Source organism: Euprymna scolopes, chromosome 46 (genome assembly GCF_053919585.1).
Source record: "Euprymna scolopes isolate OS-2025 chromosome 46, ASM5391958v1, whole genome shotgun sequence".
NCBI classification, from domain to species: domain Eukaryota; kingdom Metazoa; phylum Mollusca; class Cephalopoda; order Sepiida; family Sepiolidae; genus Euprymna; species Euprymna scolopes.
The window spans coordinates 141,703,002-141,730,612 of record NC_136527.1 but is presented as its reverse complement, the minus strand read 5'-3'; the positions used below and the strand labels follow the sequence as shown (position 1 = coordinate 141,730,612).

The 27,611-nt window shown below is 32.1% G+C and overlaps 1 protein-coding gene across 1 annotated transcript; it reads left to right on the top strand.

Moving 5' to 3' along the window:
• The first annotated feature begins 273 nt into the window (after window positions 1-273).
• On the top strand, window positions 274-27,274 carry LOC145270783 (uncharacterized). The gene is made up of 2 exons (XM_080126378.1): window positions 274-526; window positions 25,577-27,274. Exon 2 carries the CDS (start codon window positions 25,608-25,610, stop codon window positions 26,661-26,663), a length of 1,056 nt encoding a protein of 351 aa, XP_079982504.1. The 5' UTR covers window positions 274-526; window positions 25,577-25,607; the 3' UTR covers window positions 26,664-27,274.
• The last annotated feature ends 337 nt before the right edge of the window (window positions 27,275-27,611 follow it).

Genomic DNA, 27,611 nt, shown 5'->3' with positions numbered 1-27,611 from the left:
TCGAGAAATATGCCGGATTGCCTAAAAATGTATTTAAAAGTTTCATAAACTAAGCAGGAAGTCCGGTTTGGTAATCGCAACAAAATTATACCGAGGCTAGGTTTTCACCTGACACCAATTCGGTCGCACTTAGGCTTGCCTTTGGCTCAGAATCGCCACCCAAATAAATAAGATTTAAATAATATGATAGTTTCTTTCATATCAATTTGCTTATTTATTTTAAACTATAACAGGAAGTCCGGTTTGGTAACCGGAACAAATTGACATCGAATCTAGGTTTTCACCTGACAGCGGTTCGGTCGCACTTCCTTTGGCTCAGAAACGACCTACAAATAAATAAGATTTAAATAATATAATAATAATTATCAGAAATTAACATTCCCTCTTATTTTTTTAAATTTTATTTTAATTTTCTGCGGAACTGCTTTTTTTTTTGGTCACCATTTTGAATTTGAACACCCAGATTCAATGCAATCAAAACTTTTCCTTTTCTATTCATTCTGATTAGAAAAAATATTGGATAAAAGTAAGTATAATAATTGAATTTATTTTTTACTATTAATTTATTTGTGTATTTGTGTATATTAAAAATAGCGTGCTTATTTAAATCGGCACTTATGGCGTCAATTAGACGTCAATTAGAATAAAGAGAAGACAAGAAAAAAAAAAAAAAGGCGCTTCTACACTATTGGGGACAAAAACTTTTTTTAGTTCATAAATGGAATTTTCAGGTTAAAAAAAGTATTCATCGCACATTGATCCGCGCTGAAATAATAACGTTATGATTTAAAACGCCATTCTTAACATGGGGACGGGAGGTTGTTATGTACTAGGTGTATCCGAATTTTGGGGGACTTTTTGACACCCTTAACACAAAACTGCGAATAAAATATAAAGAAAAACTTGTAATTTCTCTTTTAAAAGTGGGTTGTTTATTTTCATTATGGAATATACTTCCAAAATAAACTATTAAAGTTGTTTAAAAAATAATAGAAATATTATTTTTTGGTACTCCTGCAGTATTTTACCCACCGATTTCACGATCTTAGCCGAGCGTTGATCGACATCCGTCGGAAAACGCCGGAACATGGCGAGCGGTACGATACTCTATCAGCCAATCAGGGCGCTTCAAACGAACGCGCAGCAGACGAATAATTTTCATTGAAATTACACACATAGCGTTTCATTTCAGTTATTTTATTGTTCAAAGTAAAAATACACAGCCTTTCATTTCAGCTATTTAATTTAGCTAAAAAAAAGCTATCGGAAAACAAAAATGAACCAAAAAAAAAAATATTCAACAAAATAAATTTATTTTACTTTTTTACAAAAAAAAAAAAAAAAGAAAAAGTAGAAAATCTTCCAGTCGGAACTAAAGATAAACAGTAATTGTTGTCCCCTCCCCACCCCTACAAACATTACTGAAAAAAAACAAAAAAAAAACATTGTTGTTACTGTTTAATAACGTTTTGTTAAAAACAAACAAACAAAAAAAACATTGAAGTGTTTATTACTGTTGCTTACCCCCCCCCCCAAAAAAAAGCTATCGGAAAACAAAATGAACCAAAAAAAAAAAATATTCAACAAAATAAATTTATTTTACTTTAAAAAAACTTACGGTAAGTGTTTGTGATTTATTTTATCCAATTTTTTTGTATTTATCCATTTTGTTGTGTGTGTAATATCTTTTCCTTGTAATGTTGTTGATATTCACATACTTATAGCGTTCTTGCACCGTAGCTCCGAATTCTCGGCTTTCATCGGCGTTAACGCCGAAAGCGTTCGTCAACGCTTGGCTAAGATCGTGAAATCGGTGGGTAAAATACTGCAGGAGTACCTATTTTTTATTTAAAAAAAAAAAGTGTTTACAAAGTGCCGGCGTGTCTTCATGCAGCCATATTTTTTTTTTTTTGACGTAATGAAATCAATTGAATTTTACGAGTTAAATATTTTTAAATTTTTTAACTTAAAAAATCTATCAAAATTTTTCTATTGGTTCAATTTTTACGATATTTTCAGGGTCAGTGTGAAATTTTATGCTCTTTCCAATAAACCAAATATAATATTTTAGACAAACGTTGTTTTTTTTTAATTCACCCCCCCCATTTTGAAAAGTCTATTAAAATTTAAATAATTAATGTATCAAAGTTTTATATATCACAAATTGAAGATAAAAGATCAATAAATAAAATATTCAAATTTAAAACAAAAAAGTAAATATCGGACGCTGACGACAATTTTTTTCTATTTCATTCAATGTTTTCTTTTTTTAGATATTTAAAAAAAATCACTCGATAAAGAAGAATTAAAATATATTAAATCAAATATTCATATATTTCTTTAAGAAAATAAAAAAAAATTGAAATTTGGTGGAGCGAATTTTTAGTAATTGGCTAAAATCCATGAATGAAATGTTCTTATTTTGCAAATATGGTAGCACCTACTGACCACTTTGTGGTTGAAATGAAATATATCAAAAATACAAAAGGGAGATAAGGCTGCATGGCATAAATAATTATTTTTGTCACTTTGATGCTTCCGTATATAACAAATCATAAATCGACGAACATCCGGTTTTGCTAATGGCGGATAAACATTGTCGAAAAGACAGTTTCCCGTGACTCTTGGTTTAAAAATCCTTTTATTTAAAAAATACATGGAATATAATATATAAATATGGACAAATTCTTATGCATTAAGAATAGAAGCACCCATAGCTTAGTAATTTTGAACAGGTAAGTGATTTATTAGATCTCAATTAAGTTAAATTTGTTGATTTTCGTGAAATCTTTTTTAAAGAAAACCGCTGAAAAAAAAATATGGTATATTTTTCGATGAAACCTTTTATGATTTTAAAATTTGGTCCTTGCTCATTTTATTGAAATAAAAATTAGGGTTTGAAGTTACATTTTCATAGTGTTATAAGCTTGTAGACATGGAGAATCTATTTGATCAAATGTTTGCAATGGCGACTTGCCCAAAAATTCTGATACACCTAGTTATGTACCCGTTCTGTACTTTCACCTAACAATTTTATAAAAGCAGATATCATAAAACATTAATTTAAACTTGAAAATACGATTTTAAAAATATTGCAGATCAGTAAGTGCACTAGCATCAAAAAATAAAACTGGTTTTAACTGATTTTTTTTTTTTTAAATTTGTTACAACATGCCCCAAACCTCATATTGAGAACGGCTTTCGGAATAAACACCCCCCCCCCCCAACCTCGAAAGTCGTTCTTAACATGGGGAAGTTGGGGGGGGGGGTGTATTCCGAAGGCTGTTCTTAACATGGGGTGGTTTGGGGTGTTTATACTACGCTGGGGCAGGTCGTAAAAATATACTTTTTTTTGTCCATTCTAATAAGTTACAATGGTAGCTTCCAAATTATGCAGTCGAAATTACTTGGATATTAATGAATTATTAAAAAAAAACTTTAATCAGGTTAGCAGGTGAAAAATTGTCGCCATCTTGTTTAAATCAAAACGGAAAATTATCTTTTGAACTATCCTGTGTCTTATGATTGTTTTCATCAATTTTTTTTATTTTCTTTAATAACTAATTTTCTACCTTATCGATTTTCATAATTTTTGCATATAATCATCTTTAAAATATGAGGAATATCTAGATCCCATTGTTTCCATGTGAAATTCAGTTTTACAATTTTCAAAATTTTGTCCCTATAGTGTAGATGCGCCAAAAGATCTTAATGATATACGTACTCGTCACGGAACAAAGATATAGTCCCCAAATCACGTAAATTGATCAAATAGTTTCATTAAAATAAAGAAAATTGAAATTTACAAGCTTTAGGGATTTTTACTGCTAAATTGTATTGAACATAAGGCTGTTCGTCAGTTCGATTTGAGTGGTCTCCCTTTTATTTCATTGGATTTCATCATGAGCAACAAAAAAATCTAGGTCTCGCTTAGTCTGTCAGAAATTGCAAGTCATAAAACTTGATTTTCGTAAACAATAATAAATAAACTATGTAAAAGTGCACTGGGGGACCACCTGAAGACTTACCTTTAAAAAGTTGATCATGGGGAGGTTGAAAATAAGAAAATGCTTTTCGGAATAAACACCCCCAACTATCCCATGTTAAGAATGGCTTTCAGAATAAACACCCTCTGCAGGTTGGACAACCAGTGCAAATTGACTGTCTTCGAGTGGTCCGCCAGTGTACTTTCACGATAAATTAAATTATTATTTTTTCTTGGAATCCAATTCGGAAAAATCAAGCTACCATAAGCAGATACTGAATGGAATAACAGGGTTAAGACACAGAAAAAACATTTTTCTTAAAAAAAATTACTTTAGTTTTAACAAAATGGCATAATCACGTTTGACACACTGGTTCCCGTCAGACCACCGAAGTTAAGCAATGATGTGCCTGGCCACATAACATAAAGTGTATTTAGACATAGGGCAAGATTTTTAATTGGTTTTTGGTCGAAAATTTGGCTGCCAAGGGGTAAAAGTTGAACGAGTTGATATTTGCAGACTTTACTAAACTCCTCCGCCAATTTTGGGCTTAAACACTTGAAATTTTAGTTGTAGGTTACCTGGATATGAGTGAAACTGTTTAATATATATATATATATATATATATATATATATATATATATATATATATATATATAATATATATAATGTATAATATATATATATATTATATATTACATATATATATATATTATATATTGACATTTGAAATTTTAGATGTAGGTTACCTGGATATGAGTCAAATTGTTTAATATTAGGTATCCCAAACCAAAATTTTATTTTTATCATATCTAAAAAAAAGTAATGTGGGCATGTAGATTTTTGTAAACCATTTACAAAAATACCAAATTTATTTTGGTAGGTCAATTAGCCATCAAGTTATGATCATTCAAAGTTTGTCGGAAAGTTGAAATTTGCTATCGTGGCCGAGAAGCCAAATTTCATAGTCTATAACTAAAAATGTAAGCTACTAACAAGTGAAAAATCCTTATAAATGTAATGTCATCTTGTAGTAGATGAAAATTAATACAAATTTAGGCAATAAATATTAGATGAAACCAACTTAAACACTAGGCAAAATCCCTTTATCAACGCGAAAACAGTGAAAATACGACACAGAAATGCAACTTTAACTGTTCATATCAATTTCATTTTAATAGCTAATGTATTGAATCTTCTTAGTATGATTCAAAACACATTAGAGATCAAGATAATTCTTTCTTTTAATTATAAATTGATAAAACCACTCAATTGTAGACCATGTAAAAGCAGTCAAACAGGCAATTTTGTAAAAAGGGCAAAAAAGGTAAAAAAAAAAAATGAGTCAAAAGTATACGTTACTGAAATTGCTATAAAACTGTAACGATTGGTGGTAGAAGCTTGAAACTTTGCAACTTTACTAATTTTTGGATGAGGAATTCAAAAAAATGGTTGCCTTGTTTCTAATAACAAAACTTTTTGCCACAGAAATACTTTTACTTTGGGAAATTTAAACTTGCCAAAAAAGCACCGACGACAATAATATTTAGAAATTTTTTATACAAAAAAAAGGCACAAATCATTTTTTTTAAACATTGAAAAACTTTCAACTTAAAAAAACAAGTAAGAAAGATATTTTAGGTCTTACTACAATTCCTTTCTTATCGATCTTCTCTCAGAATTCTTTCATAGGCTTCTGCTATGGTAGATATCTCAGGAACCCTCCAAATCCTACCATCACTTGAAACTGGCATTACCTCAAAATCCCATCTGTAGACAAATGCTGACTCTACTTGTGCAATGTCATCTGATAAAGGCCATCGAAAATAATCTTTTCTACTTTTTGTTTGCATTAAAAATTTTACTACAGCGCTGGATGCAGATATAATATCAATGACTTGGCCAATGTAAAAGTTGGTGTCATAGTAGACAGCTCCTTGATGTTCATAACTGAAGATATCCTGAGATGGATCTTCATCACAACTGCAGGAGTTATCTGAATGTTCAGCAGATTCACTTAGGGAAGACATTTTTTGTTGCTTTGGTGGAGGTGGAGATGAATCAATTGGATTTCTTTTCAAGTAGTCAGAGAGAGCAGCTTCCAGTTGAACTTTATTTCCACTGGTGTTGATTTTGACACCTAAAACAACCTTGAGGTATCTCAATTGGTCTTTGAGTGCTTCCAAACCACTTTCTGAAATTTTTTTTATCTGTTTATCAGACTTCACTGGACCACCATGCTTAATAACAGAGTTAATAATTCTCTCTTTCTCAGCAGCAGCTTGAAGTTCTTTTTCCTTCTTTAATCTTTCATTTTGTGCAATTTTTTCTTGGACACAAAGTTTCACAAGGGTTTCTTGTTGTGCATGTTTTTGTCGCAAATGTTTTGCATGTTTTCTGGAGATGCTCAGAATGGATTGCCTCTTTGTTGATGGTATTACTTCCAACCAACCTGTTGTCCGAGTGCGCTTAAGCATATTTGAAGATGATCGATTATGTAGTGATGCATGTTGTTTTGTTTGCATGCTAAAATCTAAATCTCCAAAGGCATGCTCACCTGACAGATTTGTTAAAGGGCAGCTCTTCAAGGCATCTCTCGTCTCCTGATCTACATCTTTTCCAAAAGCACCTCCTTCTAAAAAGTCATGCAACTGGTGCTTAGTGACAATGAGGAACTGAGTATCTTGCGCAAACATTCTAAAACAAGTTCAGGGGCCGTGAGACTAATACAGAGAGACACATTGCCTTCCTCAAAGAATTCCCCATTAAATACACCTTTACAGTCAGATTTTAATAACAACTGGGGATTGTTGATCCAGCATTCTAAACTTAGAGCCATTTTCTTGATATAGTGATGGAAGTCAACATACTGAACAGTGCTGTTAACAAGTTTCCAGAAAGGTTTGGTCAAATTAATGTTCAGCAAACCAACTGCAGCAAGTAGGGAATATAGTCTCTCATCAGAAATGTCAGCCAAAACACTCTGTAATTTCATATTGCAAGATGTTGCAAATACAGATAAAAATAATTTTATGTGCTCTTTATGGTGATATATTGCCAGGGCATTTTCAAATAGAGAATTAAACCTATTTGCCCGATAACTTGTGATTTGAGATTGGTACCCTTCTTTGCTGCAGAATGCCAGCCATTCTGTCCTGCAACCACTTTTATTATTTATGAGTCCATGTACGGGTGACGACAAAAAAAAATTAATATGCGTTCTGTCACAATTTCTGTTAATGCTGACATAAAAAGTTTTTATGTAATTATTTTCAAATTTTAGGACAAAATAATTTAATATATTTGCTAATATATAGCCTTGGAACTGAGTTTTTATATTTAGTCAGTTTTTTTCTACAAAGCGTAAATGTTGACATGTTTTACGAATCCAAAACAAAGAAACAAAAAATAATAAATAAATAATGCTTATTTTAAGTAATTTATTTTAAATAATTTTTTTTTTAATTCTCTTTTTTTTTCATAATTAAAAAAACTTATGTTTCTGAACAATAACAAAAACATATACTTTATCGTCATAAGTCACTAGCCGAACGTTTTGTTTATGGAATTTAATTAAAATAATTTAACAATGCTAAAGTTTATCCAACCGAAAAAAATAAAAGTTTCCGTCAGTTTTGTACACGGTTTTATTAATTAATTTAATTAAAATAATTTAACAATGCTGAAGTTTATCCAACCGTAACCGAAGGAGAAAGCGATGAAAGAACATATGAAAGTTTGAAAAAAGCTATAGAAAATAAACTGGCATTATTTTTTAAATTGTAAATTTTTATTTTTTTTAATGACGTTCTAAAAATATTAATTAAAAAAATATCTTTCTATAACTTTTAAATAATAAAGAAAAAACAAACTCACCCAAGAACTTTGATAAGTCCATAGTGAAACGAGTTGTTTGTTTATGTTTTTCCGTTCAGTTCAGTCAGTACGTTGTGCTGCTGCTGTGTGGCTACTGGCTAGCTGACAGTTGATAATTGGTCTCTCTGGCATTAAGTTGAAAATCTCTGTAGGTACCCTAACTTTTATTAGTGTGCGCTCCTTGATTTATGGGGCCATAAACATGACACCAACAGATTATTAAAGAGGAGATATTCCTCTACAAAACGATGCCTTTTTCGGAATTCTTACTATAAAATTTCTTTCATGTTTCTTTCACTGAAGTTTTCAAGTTGGATTTTTTTTTAGAAAAACCACTTATAACCTTTTAATAACCTCACCATGTTATTAAGTGACCTTTTTTCTTTAAAATGATACCATTTTTATATACCTAGAGACTCACAATATGAAGCGCAACAAATTTGAAAAACATCAACATTTTTTTTGTGTAAAAAATAAAGCGACATTTACCAAAATTAGAGGCATAACTTGAAAAATCCTGAAAAAAAAAAAAACTATTAAAGACACAAGAAAGAGAATTATATATCGAAAAAGACAAAAGATTAAATTTTATTTAAATCAAAACCATATCAAAATAACCCCAAAAACAAACGAGATATCGCAAGTTGAAGTTAAGGGAAATTTTACTTTATTTACTAGTTTTCGCACCTAAACTAGGCCAGTTTGGGATACCTATTAATATACATATATATATATGTATGTATATATATATATGTATGTGTGTGCACATAAAGTTATGAACAGTACATAAGAAACAAAACAAAGCCAGGCTGAACTACTAGTTAAAAAAATAATTTCATAAATCAACAGTCGGTTCTCTACATTGCAATGTCGACTACAATGAATTGTCACTATAGGGATGTGAAGCTTCCTTCCACTGATTTGATTGACGGATGCATGATTTTACTGTTTACGATGACAATAAAAGTATTAGAAATGCGGAAAATTTGTTAATCCTCTTTAAATCCCAATGAATTATAAATAAATAAATGGGTCACCTTGCTAGTCACTACTAAACTTGAGAACCCTGATTGATGAATTAAGTCAGAAAGGGGAATGGTTGGAATCATCTACTTGACTTCAATCTCACATACGTGTTCAACTATGTCTAAAGCACAAAGTTTAATCAGCTTCTCGGCCATGTCATGAGGTTTCTTGGCCTTTGCTATTCTAGGAATCTGTAGACATGTTTTTTTACTTGTTTTTCTCACATGGGGGATCAGCCTTACATATTTCTCTGTTCTAGTTGAAGGATTAGGGTTTATGATTCAGATGTTGTTTGTGCAGAAAATCATCAAATATCAAAATTTCTACTATTATATAAAATCCACTTTCGGTTTGTTAGTTTCTTTCCTTACAGATTCAGAAATGGCTTGACAGCTTAGCAAAGTTTGATTAGCTTCTCGGCCATGTCATGAGGTTTCTTGGCCTTTACTATTTTAGGAATCTGTAAACATGTTTTTTAAAGTTTTTTTCTCACATGGAAATATGTTTACAAATTTCTCTGTTCTAGTTTGTTAGGACGAAATATGTTTACAAATGAATTGAGTCAGAAAGGGGAATGTTTGGAATCATGAACTTGACTTCAATCTCACATTTGTGGTTCAAATGTTTTTTTAGATATATTCTGTGCAGAAAATCAAATAAATATCAAAATTTCTACTATTATATAAAATTCACTTTGGGTGTGTTAGTTTCTTTCCTTATAGATTCAGAAACGGCTGGGGTTATATCTTTAGCAAAGTTTGATCAGCTTCTCGGCCATATCATGAGGTTTCTTGGCCTTTACTATTTTAGGAATCTGTAAACATATTTTTTAAAGTTTTTTGTTCTCACATGGAAATATGTTTACAAATTTCTCTGTTCTAGTTTCTTAGGACGAAACCAAAGTATAATGCAAAGGGGAATAACTCTTTACTGCTTTGGGCAAAGTTACTTCCCTTTGTCCGTAGTCATAAACTTTAAACTCTCACGACTTCTCATGAGATCAACGACTGGAAGTAGAGAGAGTGGAGGGGAAACAGTGACTTTCAAAATGGAGAAGTGAGCATCGTTCCCATTGGTTCATGTTACCGTACTTCGACTTTCGTCTATTATGTTTTGAATTGTAGTTACGTGTGTGTGCGTGCCTTCATAATAAACGTATATCATTATGTAACAGTGTTTCTTATTTGTTCATAAGTATCACGTTCTTTCCTCATTCATGAGCTGCAACATAACCACATGGATGCTGGACTCCCTGCAGTAAGATATTTTATGTTATATTGATCTAGCGCGTCCCACGATATAACATAGTTGAAGGGTTAGGGTTGACGATTTTATATTGGTCCACCCTGCTGTTGCTCCTTTTTTTTTCTGTTACTAGATGGAGAGTGAGGACCGTCTAGGACAGCTGGGGTTATATCTTTAGCAAAGTTTGATCAGCTTCTCGGCCATATCATGAGGTTTCTTGGCCTTTGCTATTATAGAAAACATGTTATTATAGAAAACATGTTTTTATAGAAAACATGTTATTATAGGAAACATGTTTTTATAGGAAACATGTTATTATAGGAAACATGTTATTATAGGAAACATGTTATTATAGGAAACATGTTATTATAGGAAACATGTTTTTATAGGAAACATGTTATTATAGGAAACATGTTATTATAGGAAACATGTTTTTATAGGAAACATGTTATTATAGGAAACATGTTATTATAGGAAACATGTTATTATAGGAAACATGTTATTATAGGAAACATGTTTTTATAGGAAACATGTTTTTATAGGAAACATGTTATTATAGGAAACATGTTTTTATAGGAAACATGTTATTATAGGAAACATGTTTTTATAGGAAACATGTTATTATAGGAAACATGTTATTATAGGAAACATGTTTTTATAGGAAACATGTTATTATAGGAAACATGTTATTATAGGAAACATGTTTTTATAGGAAACATGTTATTATAGGAAACATGTTATTATAGGAAACATGTTATTATAGGAAACATGTTATTATAGGAAACATGTTTTTATAGGAAACATGTTTTTATAGGAAACATGTTATTATAGGAAACATGTTTTTATAGGAAACATGTTATTATAGGAAACATGTTATTATAGGAAACATGTTATTATAGGAAACATGTTTTTATAGGAAACATGTTATTATAGGAAACATGTTATTATAGGAAACATGTTTTTATAGGAAACATGTTATTATAGGAAACATGTTATTATAGGAAACATGTTATTATAGGAAACATGTTTTTATAGGAAACATGTTATTATAGGAAACATGTTATTATAGGAAACATGTTATTATAGGAAACATGTTTTTATAGGAAACATGTTATTATAGGAAACATGTTATTATAGGAAACATGTTATTATAGGAAACATGTTTTTATAGGAAACATGTTATTATAGGAAACATGTTATTATAGGAAACATGTTATTATAGGAAACATGTTTTTATAGGAAACATGTTATTATAGGAAACATGTTATTATAGGAAACATGTTTTTATAGGAAACATGTTATTATAGGAAACATGTTATTATAGGAAACATGTTATTATAGGAAACATGTTTTTATAGGAAACATGTTATTATAGGAAACATGTTATTATAGGAAACATGTTATTATAGGAAACATGTTTTTATAGGAAACATGTTATTATAGGAAACATGTTATTATAGGAAACATGTTATTATAGGAAACATGTTTTTATAGGAAACATGTTATTATAGGAAACATGTTATTATAGGAAACATGTTATTATAGGAAACATGTTATTATAGGAAACATGTTTTTATAGGAAACATGTTTTTATAGGAAACATGCTATTATAGGAAACATGTTATTATAGGAAACATGTTTTTATAGGAAACATGCTATTATAGGAAACATGTTATTATAGGAAACATGTTATTATAGGAAACATGTTATTATAGGAAACATGTTTTTATAGGAAACATGCTATTATAGGAAACATGTTATTATAGGAAACATGTTATTATAGGAAACATGTTATTATAGGAAACATGTTTTCTTTAGTTTTTTTTCTCACATGGAGGATCAGCCTAAAAAATTTCTCTGTCGTAGTTGATATAACATAGTTGAAGGGTTAGGGTTGACGATTCTATATTGGTTCGCCCTGCTGTTGCTCTTTTTTTTTATTTCTATCACTAGATGGAGAGTGAGGACCGTCTAGGACAGTTGTTCTCAATCTTTCCTCCATCATTGACTCTCTCAGCTTTATGTATTTCTCCATTTACCCCCTACCCCCATACAAAAAAAAAATTCATAGTGAAAGAAAAACAAAAAAGTCAAAAATAAACCTTTTTATAGTTTAGAATTTTAGGTTTGTATAAAAGTTATTATTCATCTCTCTACCAGTATGTTGTTTGATTTTTAACTTTTGAGTGATTATTGAGACTGCACATGGATGTAAGTATGGCATAATCGTGTTGACACATCTGTTCTTGTCAAGATCACCAAAGCTATAGTTGAGCCTGGCTAGTAGCAGATGAGTGACCGTTCGGGGATTCAAGCTGCTGTATGTGCTCTCCGCTTATCTCAGCATTTGTTTCCAGGTGTCCTTAACACACACACACACACACATATATATATATATATATATATATATATATATATATATATATATATACACACACACTCCACTTGTCACTCGGTCCTGGATATGACCTAAAACTATATCCGATGGTGAGGACCCACCTTACGGGCCTTGGGGAGTGTGGAGCCATTGCTCCCAGGTCCACTCTGACCCGAAGTGGTAGTACCTGTTAGGGTCCCAACTATGGGTTAAATAGAATCCGACTTAAAAAAATATTCTCCATTAAAAATCGTTCCTCAAAATAACTAGATTCGGCATTAAATAACCTGAAAAAGGTTGATATGCCGTAAAACAAAAACAACCAACCAATCACTTGCCACCGGTATTTAACAATGCGCCGTTTAAGCTGAAAAAAAAACCCAAATGATTGTCGGGCTACTTTTAAGTGGGCCACCCAGTACAAAAAGAAATGTGAAATTTAATTCTACAATTGTAAATTTAATTTTTTTTCTGATCCTAAACTTAAATTACTATTCCCGTTTCCAGCAGGTGAAATCCGATGAAATAAATAAAAGAGCAGACAACTCAAATCAAAGTGTTGGGGTAAAAAATCAGCCTTATGAACATTAGATGTATATATATATATATATTATATTACTTAAGAGACTTGGCATTCCTATCCCGTCATGGTTAACCATGTGACGAAGGCCAGAGGAATAGTTGGCCAAAATGTTGTGAAATAACATTTAAAAAACAGATGAGAATAATAGTCTGCATAAATAAATAAATATTTAATACTCATCTCAATAATGAAAATAATATTTATTGAGATTGTCAGACTGACTTCCTCATCTTGGTTGTTATTGTCACAACGTTTCAACCTCGGCCTTCATCAAGTGTTTTGTATCTATTTGGGGAACCATTTGTTAAGAGTCTCAAACCCAACCCTTTATTATTATTACAGGGGTACTGTGTTCTGACTCCAGCTAGACTCTGGGATATAGTTGCTGATTCTCTGTTTTGAATGTTACTTTTTACTGCCTTCATTCAGGATTGAACTCAGCACCTTTGGTTAACTGTAAACTCTGATACAACGTCTAGGACCACTCAGCCATATGTCACTAGGACAATTCTTAGTTGTTTTTTGTTAATGTTAAACCTATGTTACTATTCAAGGTTTTCTCTCTCTATCAGAGGTGTCCAAATTGCATTCAGCTCTATGCTTGGTTTGCTCAGTAGGTTGTTATGTCCGAGCATGTGAGCTGTTTCTTTAAGTTTTCTCACTTTCCAGTGGGTCTCTGTTTATTATTTTTACTTCATCCCATAGGGGGCCATGGTCCCCCTCTTCATCCAGCTATACCCGATTTGGCGCAAAACGGCCAAAACGTTGTGTCTATAACAACCAAGATGAGGAAATCAGTCCGACAATCTCAATAAATGAAAACACCTCATCTCAAAAATACAGACAATTATTATATTGGTTCATGTTTTAGTTTTTAGCTTTGCAGCAAACATGTCTTCATAGGTCAGACATTAATGTCAAAGATTGGACATCTTTTGCCACAAAACTCTCACCCCCAGGCACCCCTTAGGTAGGTATCTATAATCTTTCAAGACTGGAAGAGCCTTTACCTTATTATGATCTCTGAGAAATTAGTAGTTCATATTATACAGGGTAGCCCACTTAAAAGTAACCCAGAAAATGTAGTAGAGAGGAGGAACATTCTTTTATTGTTTAAATTACCTTTAGCCTCATTTAAATTATCTATAATGTTATAAAAATGCCTGAGGGACTCCAGCATTAATGCTAAGAGCCTATGATTTCTGCCCATCAACCACTATTCTTATGAACATATCAAAGAGAAATGATTTAATAATTGAGAAGACATTTCCAGATATACCGTCTGGAGATCTTGTGAAGTAGACCTTTATGCCATACTCTATCAAAGACCTTCGATATGTCAAGAGCAACTGCCCTAGAAAGGAAGCCTCCATCAAGAGATTCGCTAATCCTATGAGATATAGCCATAAGCACATCTGCTGTAGATCTAGCAGAACAGAAACCATATGGCATGTCACTAAGAAGGTTATTTTCGCTTCTCTATTTAACAGTTTCCAACAACTTACTCATGACACACAGGAGAATTATTGGTCTGTACTGTGAGAGAAAGATGACCGATCACTTGAATTTTTAAATACTGTGACGTGCCCCTTCTGAGGTTAATTTTATTATTCAATCATGATAAATTAATTTAAAAAAAAAATAACTTCCTCAGTTTGTGTGGAAGGACGTGAGGATGCTAAGCGCCAGTCTGTATTTAATTGACTTCCTTTATCAAAAAGAGCATTTTAAATGGGGATACCAATTATCTGCCCTTCTCGACTTAAACACAGTCTATAGACTTGTGTGTTATATAAAATAGATATCAGATGAATAGATTTATTTAGCAATTGGCTGTCTGTCACTGTAAGAAATGGTAGGTCAGAGAAGTTTCAGCATATATTTTTAACATGAAAAGATAATCAATTCGACATGTGTGTATATATATATATATATATATATATTCCTTTTTTATTTTAATGAACAGAATCAAAGAACAAATAGGTAATATATACAAATTTCAAAAGATGATGATATATATCTTATCTTCATAAGTGTTCTCTTTTCTTTTCTCTTTTTTTTTAGCTCCTAATAACAAAAAGAAAAAAATGAATTCACAGCCAAAAAAACGTAGAGTCGCTTCCCTTTATGTCATTTGAAATACAAATTTATAACAGAAATAATTTACAGAGTTATGCCCCTTACACCAATATTCTCTTGTATTTTATTCCTTTGTTTATATTTCTTTTTTTATCTTTTATTATTGTTCTTTTTTCTTTCTGGTGATTTTTTTTTTATCAAACTCTAGCAAGACTTCTGAGTTTTTGACATTTAATAGTTTCTCTCACCTTGGTTTGATATGTCTATTTTTCTGACTGACAAATGAAAAGAGTAAAAGATAAACCAACCTTTAGTTTTACACTGCTTGACAACAAATATATTTTTCCTTTTCATTTTTCTCACGGTGTTGTCTTTTTTTATCAGCATAGATGTTTATCGTTCTTAAAATCTTTTCTGCAACTAACTTGCGTTTCAAATTCTTAACGGTTAACTTTCTTTAAAAGAAATGCTGATCACATTTTTCTGAATTTTAAAAATATCAGTATTTAAAAAAAATTTTTTTTTGTTCTTGCCGTCATCGCCATTGTTGTCATGGTAACGATTCACTTGGTCGTTTTCATTCCTTCGCGTTTCAGAATTTTAACCATTAAATTTATTTATTTTTTATTAATACGATATTGACATATTTCAATGTCACAACATGCTGATGAAGTTTTCCAAGGTGTTGGGAGGCAATGCTCCTTAAGACAATTTTTGCTGATATATAGACGTTAGAAGTGTAAATGGAAACAGCTCATCAAGAACTTGTTCACATTGGACTTGAAGACAACCATATTGTAGTCAGCTTGAAAGCAGGTAAACGGAAGAGAGTTCCACAGGTGTACAGTTCTAAGGAAGAAGCTTTGTTTAGGTTTAGGCAGGTAGTGGGAGAAATTATTAATAGTATTTTTCAGCCAAACGAGTGTTTCTCGTGAATATTTGGCGAGGGGAACCATACATTGGAGCTCAGTTTTCGCATACTTATATATATAATCCATATATATATATATATATATATATATATGTATATATATATATATTGGATTCATTTTGCCCCCCAAAACGTAAGATAAATTTAATTTGGATCCTAACACATCGTGCCCTTTTGATCTGCTCAAAATCAAAATTGGATGGGGAATTAAAAATAATTAATGCTACCCTCTCCAAAGATGGGTACCTATGAATGTGATTAGATCAATTATACAAAGGAAAATAGCAGAATCCTCTGTAACTAAAATTCAAACTGCTAATAAATGCCCAGTATATCTACATTTACCTTGGCTGGGAACAGTATCCGAGAAATTTGCAAAGCAAATCAGCTCAACAGTGCAAAATTGTTATTTTGTTTCAAATGTACGTGTTGTGTTCTTTACAAGAACAGTAATGCCATCCTCTCAAAAAGATGTTCTACCACCCCATCATAATAATAATGTAATTTACAATTTTGAATGTAGTTGCAGTGTCAACTATGTGGGTTGAACAACTTTAAGATTAGATGGAAGAGTCCAACAACACGTACCTACCAAAATCAAAAATTGGACAACAAACAACAGATGTAATTGCCAATACATACGGGTCTTCAATTACTAACCACCTTATAAAAAAACGTGTCTTGTGCAGCGAACTTTAGCACAAATTCTTTTTCAATCCTGACTCGTGCTCACTCATTATTTAATTTAAAGATCTTGGAAACTATTCACGTTCGGTTGAGAAGGCCTTCCCTCTGTAAGCAGAAGGAATGCTTCTTAGGTTTAAACGTGATTAGTTTCTACGATCTTCGAGTAATATAACGTTGCTGTATTTCAATCGCTGTGGCTGCCGACAGATTCATCTTTTCTTAGGATAGATGGGTTTAGTATTCTGGCCCGTTAATGCCGAATATCAAAGCCTAATAGACCTTGGCTAAATCCATCATCGTAAAATAGGCCCTTAAGATGAGGTCAAAAAAGATAGGAAAAATATCGTTCTAGTTAGAACAATATCGTAAAAGTGGTATAAATATATTTAAATAAAATAAATAATTATTCATTTGTGTTATATATAGCTTAAAAAGCAAAATAAGATAGGTGATCCTACTTCCGGGTAGTGATTCAGTCCCAGGTGAAGTGATATCACAGAAAGGATGCCAAGCCCTTTCTGAAATTAGACCCTGGAGAGAACAGGTTACTTCGCTTCGTCGTCCATCCATCGTTCGGTCAGTTCAAATGTAGTAGCAGCTATTTCTTTTTTCTTTGGCCCCTAAAAGTGCCAACGAAGTAAGAATCCAAAATCTTTACTTATTTTATTGGTCATGATTCACGTATTAGGTAGTTTCCATGTGGGAGGGACATCTCCAGGGAAGATCCTAACTTACCCTATATGTGCTTCCGGGTTGCTTTAGCTCACACTACTGCATTTATATTTACTCTCTATCGCCTCCACAACAGCGGAGTTACTATCTTTCAAAGCATATCTGAGAAAATTGACCAAGTCCTTTCTACTTATCCTTCAGCTAACATTCACGTATGTGGAGACTTCAATGTTCACAACGTCGAATGGTTGACCCACTCAAACAAGACCGATGATGAGGGGAGGTTCTGTCATGATTTCTCCATTGCCTATGACCTCACTCAGATTGTTCAGGAACCTACCCGTGTGCCCGATAATGACGGCCAGTATGCGAGCCTACTAGACCTTTTTCTCACAACTTGCCCTGAACTATGTTCAGTTTCTGTTCTGTCGCCTCTTGGATCTTCCGACCACTCTGTTGTATCAATTAAGATAAAAATGAAATGTAATAAGTCCCCAGACGTACCTCTTCATCGTACAGTATATCGATACACTAAGGCTGACTGGGATAGCTTCCGTACATTTATATCTGATCTACCTCTGAATTCCATGTTTAAAAAGGATGTGTCCTCTATAGTATTAGACCTAACTGAATGGTTAATTGTAGGTATTGACCATTTCATACCCTCTAAAAAGTTTCAGCAAAAACCTAACAGCCAGCCATGGTTCTCTCCAGAATGTGCTGCTGCCATTGCGCACAGAAATCACTTTTTCCACTGCTTCAAACGTAATAGATGTATGGAAACTAAAGCCGTTTTCAGGACTGCCAGCAACCATTGTAAGAAAGTAATAAGGAACGCAAGAGAGTTGTATGCTCAATCTGTTAAGTCCAAAGTAGCTGAGCAGCGGCTTGGTTCCCACCAGTTTTGGCAAATAGCAAACAGAATCCTGAACAGAAGCGTGTGCTCCATCCCAACTATTATCAATGGATCTGAGGTAATCTCGTCAGCATCAGACAAAGCCAAACTCTTTGTCAAGAACTTTGCAGCTAATTCTACCCTTTGCGACCAAGACCGCCAACCCCCAATATTTCCTCTTGTATCAGAAAACACGCTATGTGATATACGTATATCTGTACGTGATGTTGCCAAGCTAATCAAAAACCTTGATTCCAGTAAAGCAACTGGCCCTGATGGTATTCCAATTATAGTACTCAAAAAACTTCAACCTGAACTAGCGCCCATACTTACAAAACTGTTTAAACGTTGTCTTAAGGAGAATAGTTTCCCATCTCCCTGGAAAATCTCATCAGTATGCCCTGTATTTAAGAATTCAGGTGATCGCTCATCCCCCTCTCAGTACAGGCCAATAAGTCTCCTGTGCGTCATGAGTAAGTTGCTAGAATCTGTATTAAATACAGAAGTAATCAAACATCTCAACAAAAATAACCTTCTTAGTGACACTCAATATGGTTTCCGTTCTGCTAGATCTACAGCAGATGTCCTTACAGTTATATCGCATAGGATTAGCAAATCTCTCGACGGTGGCAATCTTTCTAGGGCAATTGCTCTTGACATATCTAAAGCCTTTGATAGGGTATGGCATAAAGGTTTACTTCATAAGATCGCTAGCTATGGTATAGCTGGAAAAGTCTTCTCAATTATTAAATCATTTCTTTCTGATAGGTTCATAAGAGTAGTAGTTGATGGGCAAAAATCAGAAGCTCACAGTATTAATGCCGGTGTCCCTCAGGGATCCATCCTGGGCCCAACTCTTTTCCTGATCTACATTAATGATCTTCCAAATCATATCCTTACATCATTTGTAGACATTTATGCTGACGACACTACCATTTATGGTACCACATCTAAGACAGTAAACGAGCAAGTTCTCTCCAATTCTCTCTCCTCTGATCTTGAGCACGTAGTACAATGGGGAAAGGAGTGGCTGGTTACTTTTAATGCATCTAAAACCAAGCTTCTCTCTTTACATCATCAACATTCTAATCCACATTTGTCATCAATTGAAATGAATGGCTCTCGTCTTCAGGAGGCCTCAAGTTTTGACAAGCTTCTGGGCTTGACCATTACTCCTGATCTTAAATGGAACACGTATATCAAATCTGTTGCCAAGGCCGCTGGAAAAATGGTGGGATCTTTCTATCGATCCAGTAGATATCTCACTGCTGATGCTATTCTCTACCTATATAAGAGCCAGGTACGTCCAAGGATGGAATACTGTTGCCACATCTGGGCAGGAGCTGCTAGAAAGAACTTGTCCTGCCTTGATAGAGTTCAAAATAGACTTCGTAGCCTCGTAGGAGATGTCCTTTTCTCCTCCTTGCAACCTCTATCTCACAGAAGAGATGTTGCGAGTTTGTCTCTGATGTATCGTTATTTTCATGGAAAGTGTTCAACTGAGCTTCAATCTATGGTCCCCCCTCGCCAAACTTTCACAAGAAACACTCGTCTAGCTGTAAACACTATCAATAATTTCCCCCACTCTTTATCTGTGCCTAAACCTAAACGTAGATTCCATGAACAAAGCTTCTTTCTTAGAACTGCACGCCTGTGGAATTGTCTTCCGTTTTCCTGCTTTCCGGCTGACTACAATATGGTTTTGTTCAAGTCTAAAGTAAATAAGTTCTTGATGAGTCGTTCCATATAAGTTATTAAATTTACCAAATTTTCATTACTAATGATTACTATATTGACCAACTTCTACTGTACACTCTTTAACCCTTATCCTTGAGTGGCCTCTGGGCCTTGATAATGTGGTGATGCCTTTGTAAAAAAAAAAAAAAAAAAAAAATGTAGCCTTGTTTTTGATAAGAATATAATCATTATTTCTTATATATTATACATTCGGCAATTACATTTCTCATTCCACGTGAAAGTCTTGAAAAAACCCTTTCTTTGTATCGCATGTGTGTGATGTCGCTTTCATGTCCATCTCCTTTTCTTGGTATTTTATTTGTTTTCATTTTATTTTTGTAAAATGTATCATTTTGTATTGCATTTATGTCAATTTTTAAGTTTTTTCTTTATTGCAGTTTTCACAGCTGCATAAAAGTATTCTAACCTTATGCAGTTGTTAGTTTTCTCACGCATGGCAGGAGGCTAAAAAGGAATCACAATCACTTTCCCTCATTTCCCCCCCCCATACATAACGTAACTTTTATCTAATTTCGATTACCATGCGTGCGTGTTTTTTTTTTTCCTCTTAAATCCCTCTATACAGCTTTGGTAAAGCGAGGGCGAAACCGGTCAGCTGACTCCCCATTCTTTTTATCTTCACCCCGTTAACTTTATTTTAAACGTTGACTTTATTTTAAACGTTGACTTTATTTTAAACGTTGACTTTATTTTAAATGTTTACTTTATTTGAAACGTTAACTTTATTTTAAACGTTGACTTTATTTTAAATGTTTACTTTATTTGAAACGTTTACTTTATTTGAAACGTTAACTTTATTTTACATGTTGACTTTATTTTACATGTTGACTTTATTTTAAACGTTGACTTTATTTTACATGTTGACTTTATTTTAACCGTTGACTTTATTTTACATGTTAACTTTATTTTAAACGTTGACTTTATTTTACATGTTTACTTTATTTGAAACGTTGACTTTATTTGAAACGTTGACTTTATTTTAAACGTTGACTTTATTTTACATGTTGACTTTATTTGAAACGTTGACTTTATTTTAAACGTTGACTTTATTTGAAACGTTGACTTTATTTGAAACGTTGACTTCATTTTAAACGTTAACTTTATTTTACATGTTAACTTTATTTTAAATGTTGACTTTATTTTAAATGTTGACTTTATTTTAAACGTTGACTTTATTTTACATGTTGACTTTATTTTAAACGTTGACTTTATTTTACATGTTAACTTTATTTTAAACGTTGACTTTATTTTACATGTTAACTTTATTTTAAACGTTGACTTTATTTTAAACGTTGACTTTATTTGAAACGTTAACTTTATTTTAAACGTTGACTTTATTTTACATGTTGACTTTATTTTAAATGTTAACTTTATTTTAAACGTTGACTTTATTTTACATGTTGACTTTATTTTAAACGTTGACTTTATTTTACATGTTAACTTTATTTTAAACGTTGACTTTATTTGAAACGTTAACTTTATTTTAAACGTTGACTTTATTTTACATGTTGACTTTATTTTAAATGTTGACTTTATTTGAAACGTTGACTTTATTTTACATGTTAACTTTATTTTAAACGTTGACTTTATTTTACATGTTAACTTTATTTTAAACGTTGACTTTATTTTACATGTTAACTTTATTTTAAACGTTGACTTTATTTTACATCTTAACTTTATTTTAAACGTTGACTTTATTTTACATGTTAACTTTATTTTAAACGTTGACTTTATTTGAAACGTTGACTTTATTTGAAACGTTGACTTCATTTTAAACGTTAACTTTATTTTACATGTTAACTTTATTTTAAATGTTGACTTTATTTTAAATGTTGACTTTATTTTAAACGTTGACTTTATTTTACATGTTGACTTTATTTTAAACGTTGACTTTATTTTACATGTTAACTTTATTTTAAACGTTGACTTTATTTTACATGTTAACTTTATTTTAAACGTTGACTTTATTTTAAACGTTGACTTTATTTTAAACGTTGACTTTATTTGAAACGTTAACTTTATTTTAAACGTTGACTTTATTTTACATGTTGACTTTATTTTAAACGTTGACTTTATTTTACATGTTGACTTTATTTTACATGTTGACTTTATTTTAAATGTTAACTTTATTTTAAACGTTGACTTTATTTTACATGTTGACTTTATTTTAAACGTTGACTTTATTTTACATGTTAACTTTATTTTAAACGTTGACTTTATTTTACATGTTAACTTTATTTTAAACGTTGACTTTATTTTACATGTTGACTTTATTTTAAACGTTGACTTTATTTTACATGTTAACTTTATTTTAAACGTTGACTTTATTTTAAACGTTGACTTTATTTGAAACGTTAACTTTATTTTAAACGTTGACTTTATTTTACATGTTGACTTTATTTTAAACGTTGACTTTATTTTAAACGTTGACTTTATTTGAAACGTTGACTTTATTTGAAACGTTGACTTTATTTGAAACGTTGACTTCATTTGAAACGTTAACTTTATTTTACATGTTAACTTTATTTTAAACGTTGACTTTATTTTAAACGTTGACTTTATTTTAAACGTTGACTTTATTTTACATGTTAACTTTATTTTAAACGTTGACTTTATTTTAAACGTTAACTTTATTTTAAACGTTGACTTTATTTTAAACGTTGACTTTATTTAAAACGTTGACTTTATTTAAAACGTTGACTTTATTTAAAACGTTGACTTTATTTAAAACGTTGACTTTATTTTAAACGTTGACTTTATTTTAAACGTGTACTTTATTTTACATGTTAACTTTATTTTAAACGTTGACTTTATTTTAAATGTTTACTTTATTTGAAACGTTAACTTTATTTTAAACGTTGACTTTATTTGAAACGTTAACTTTATTTGAAACGTTAACTTTATTTGAAACGTTAACTTTATTTTACATGTTAACTTTATTTTAAACGTTGACTTTATTTTAAACGTTAACTTTATTTTAAACGTTGACTTTATTTTAAACGTTGACTTTATTTTAAACGTTAACTTTATTTTAAACGTTAACTTTATTTTACATGTTAACTTTATTTTAAACGTTGACTTTATTTTAAACGTTGACTTTATTTTAAACGTTGACTCTATTTTAAACGTTGACTTTATTTTAAACGTTGACTTTATTTTAAACGTTGACTTTATTTTAAACGTTGACTTTATTTTAAACGTTTAATCATGAATTTTCGTCTTCCTTTCATGATTGCATTATATGCTGGTATATAAACTGAAGGAGTATTTAATTAAATAAATTTTATTTCTTTATTTGTGGTTTGAAATTTATTTTATATATTTTACAGATAAAAGTTTTTAGATTTTCATGTTAAGACCTATATAGTGATTTCTATGCGCGATGGCAGCAGCACATTCTGGGGAGACCAATGGCTGGCTGTTAGGTTTTTGTTGGAATTATTTGAATGGTATGAATTGGTCTATGACTACAATTAACTATTCGGTCAGATCTGATACTATAGAGGACACATCCTTTATAAACATTGAATGCAGAGGTAGATCAGATATAAATGTACGAAAGCCATAGAGTATCGATATACAGTACGGTGGAGAGGTATGTTTGAAGACTTATTACATTCACTACATTTATTACATATTACATATTCTAATGAGGTCGCCATTCACAATCCTAGCGTTTTCATAAAGTATTTCACTTTAAAATCTATTCCATATATGCTCGTCTCAAAAAACATAACACTTATATCTGGTCTTTAATCAGCTTTTAACATAAAAAAATTCACCATATCCTTGTGTCTAAGACAATATCTTGCCTTTATTTGGTCTATAATTCAGCTCCCATATACGGTACTAGGGCGTTTCATAAACTTTATATTTTAAAACATATTTCATGTGTTTGTCTCAGAAAATATCTGGTCCTGGATATGACCTTCAACTATATCCCATGGTGAGTCCCCAGCTTGTGGGCTTTGGGGAGTGTGGAGCCACCCTTTAATTGCCATTGCTCCCAGGTCCATTCTGACCTGGAGTGGTAGTACCTGTTAGGGTCCCAACTATGGGTTAAATAGAAACCAACTTGAAAAAAACAAATATATTCTATTAAAAAGTTTTTTCAGCATTAAATATCCTTAAAAGGGTTGATATGCCGTAAAACAAAATAAACAACCAAATCCTCATAAGGCGTGATGTTTGACCTCATTAAATACACGCACCTGTCACTGAAGTTTTTAATCATTAAATTAAAATGCTTTTCATTCCTCTCCCTTCGTGGCTGAGCGGGTAAGATACCAGTCTTTTTTCCCCTTTTCCACCTTTGCTTCAAGGCTTCAGGTTCAAGCCTACCTTCCTACCGAAACATTTTTTTCTGTTTTACACCTCCAAAACACCCGGGAAACGCCAGGCATACCTGCTAGTCTAAAGGGCAGAATGGGCGCGAGCATTTGTCTATGTCCACGAAAGGATTTTTGCATTTGGGTATTCATGTCAGATTCTGCAAGAAGTTTTCGCATTCTTATATATATCCACTGATAGTAAGTTATAAAATATATATGGTGATTAAGCTACACTGAATATTCCGCGTTTCATCCACTCTAGGACTCTTCAGGCTTATGCACATAAACCTGAAGAGTCCTAGAGTGAATGAAACTTTATAACTTACTAACTAGCTCTACCTACGTATTGAGCACTTTTGAAGTAAATACTTAAAGTTTACGCATAAATTTATACTTTTGTATATTAGTTTTATGTGAGTAAATTAAGTAGTTAAATATATATTTGGAGGGTTTACTTCTTAGGGCTATCTAGAATATTTGTATCATTTCGACAGCAATAAGGCCAACAAAATGGCTTCGTTTCAATTTGACTGATTGTCGAACCTTTCGGCCCCGGGGGCGCGATAATTTTTTACGAGGGTATGAACTCAGGGTTTTTTTTATTAAAAACATCTATTTCGCATAAATTCGTCAGTCTACATAGCATAATCTCAATTGATATTGTTAATGTATACCAGAATATTAATATTTATTTCAAACAAATATTTCTTTTATCTAAACTATTGATAAATATCACTTTTGTATAATATTTTTAGTAATCAGAATGTGCTTTGTTTGTTTTTTTAAATACTTATACCAGTTCAGAAGATTAGTTTAATTTAGACATTTTACGCCATAAACATTTTCAATGAAGTAGTTATATCCACTGATACATACATATATATATATACACACACACATACATACATATATATATATATATATATATATATAAGTAAAAGGGCAGGCAACTCAAATCAAAGTGTTGAGGAAAAAAATCAGCCTTGTGTCTATATATATTGATATACAGACTGACGGAGCCTTTACCTTCTTATTAAATCCCAAAATTAATTAAATTGTATTTCCTTTTTTGTGATTTAAAATTTATTTTATATATTTTATGTTTAATAAATTATTTTGTTTATTTACAGATAAAAATTTTTGGATTTTCACGTTAAGACCATGAGAATGTCGACTTCCGCAAAACGTAATATTTATACGTGCGAAGCATGCCAGTTATCATTTAAAAACGAATCAAATTTAAAACGACATGTACGAACTCATACCGGAGAAAAACCATTCTCATGTGAGATATGCGAATCAGCGTTTTCGCAAAGTTCGTCCTTAAAATCGCACATGTTGGCACACACTGGATGGAAAGGTTTTTCTTGCGAAGAATGTGACGCTTCTTTTTCTCGAAAAACGTCATTAAAAAAACACATGCAAAAACACAACGGAGAAAAAACGTATCCTTGTAAGATATGTGGATCTGTGTTCTCACAGTATTCTTTCTTCAAAGACCATAAGCAAATGCACTCTGCCGAGAAAAATTTTTCTTGCAGTATGTGCGAATCTGCATTTTCTCGTAATTCTTTCTTGAAAGAACATATGAGAACTCACACTGGTGAGAAGCCTTATCCTTGCAAAATATGTGAATCGAGATTCTCGCAGGATTCGTCCCTTAAAAAACATATGAGAACTCACACAGGAGAAAAACCATATTCTTGCAAGATTTGTGAGTCGAGATTCTCGCAGGACTCATCCCTAAAACGACACATGCGTACGCATACACGCGAGAAGCCATTTTCTTGCGAAGAATGTGGATCAGCCTTTTCAAGCCGTTCGGATCTAAAGCGGCATTTTCGAATCCACACTGGAGAAAAGCCATATTCTTGCAAAACTTGTGATGCTGCATTCTCAGACAATTCATCATTGACAATACACAATCGGACACACTCTGGTGAGAAACCATATTCTTGTAAAATCTGTGCGGCAGAATTTTCTCACAATTCGTCATTAAAAATCCACGTGCTAACCCATTCTGGGAAGAAGCCATTTTCTTGCAAATTGTGTGAGTCATCGTTTTACGAGAATTCCAAGCTAAAGAAACATATGAGAACTCATACTGGTGAGAAACCATATTCTTGCAATTTATGTGAAGCGGTTTTTGCCGAGAACGCTTACTTAAAAAAACATATGAGAAAACACAGTCGAGATGAAACAACAAATTCAGTTTAGTTTTTAGCCAGTAAAAATATCTGAAAAGTTTTACGACTGCTTTGATTGAACACTTAAAAAAATGGATGAAATTCTACATAATAATAATAATCTATATGAGAGTCAGGTATGCCCAAGGATTTAGCTGCTAGAAATTTTCTCACAATTCGTTGTTAAAAACCCATTCTGACAAAAAAAGATTAAAACATGTTCAGTTTAGTTTTGCTCATGCAATACTCTACATATATAAGAGCCAGGTATGTTCTAGGATGGAGTACTCCTGCCATATCTGGGCAGTTGCTACTAGAAAGGACTTATCCTGCTTTGACAGAGTTCATAATAAACTTTGTAGCCTAGCAGGGGGATGCCCTTTTTCTCTTCCCTGCAACCTCTTTCTCACAGAAGAGATGTTGCGAGTTTGTCATTATTTGCATGGCAAGTGCTCATCTGAGCTCCAATCTATGGTCACCCACCCCCGCCAAATTTTCATGAGAAATGCTCATCTAGCTGAAAACTCCATCAGAAGCAGTTTATTTCACTTCCCACTATGCTCGACCCAGGATAGGAAGAAATCCACAAACAAGCAATTTTTGCACCACTTTTTTGTGCCCTTACAAAATGAAAACTAAAAATATGATACGAAATTTTATGTCTATAATACTTATTCGAATGTTGATGGATATACATTATATAGATTTGACTATAGGAAACAAAAATTCATGCTTAAGCTTAAGGGGTCTGAATAACAAATTAAAATTCAGAGAATCTTATTTGAATTCAATGCAGATTCTATATATTTGAGATTTTAATATTTATTAATTGATGCAGTATATGTGTTAATCCTTAATTTAGATTCCATGAACAGTTTCTTTTTAAGAACTGCACGCCTGTGGAACTGTCTTTCCAGCTGACTACAAGACGAGTGTTTTTCATGAAAGTTTGATGAGGGGGGACCATAGATTGAAGCTC

Excerpts from the sequence above, each read along its gene's own strand:
- LOC145270783 (XM_080126378.1), top strand. The coding sequence starts at position 25,608 with ATGAGAATGTCGACTTCCGCAAAACGTAATATTTATACGTGCGAAGCA.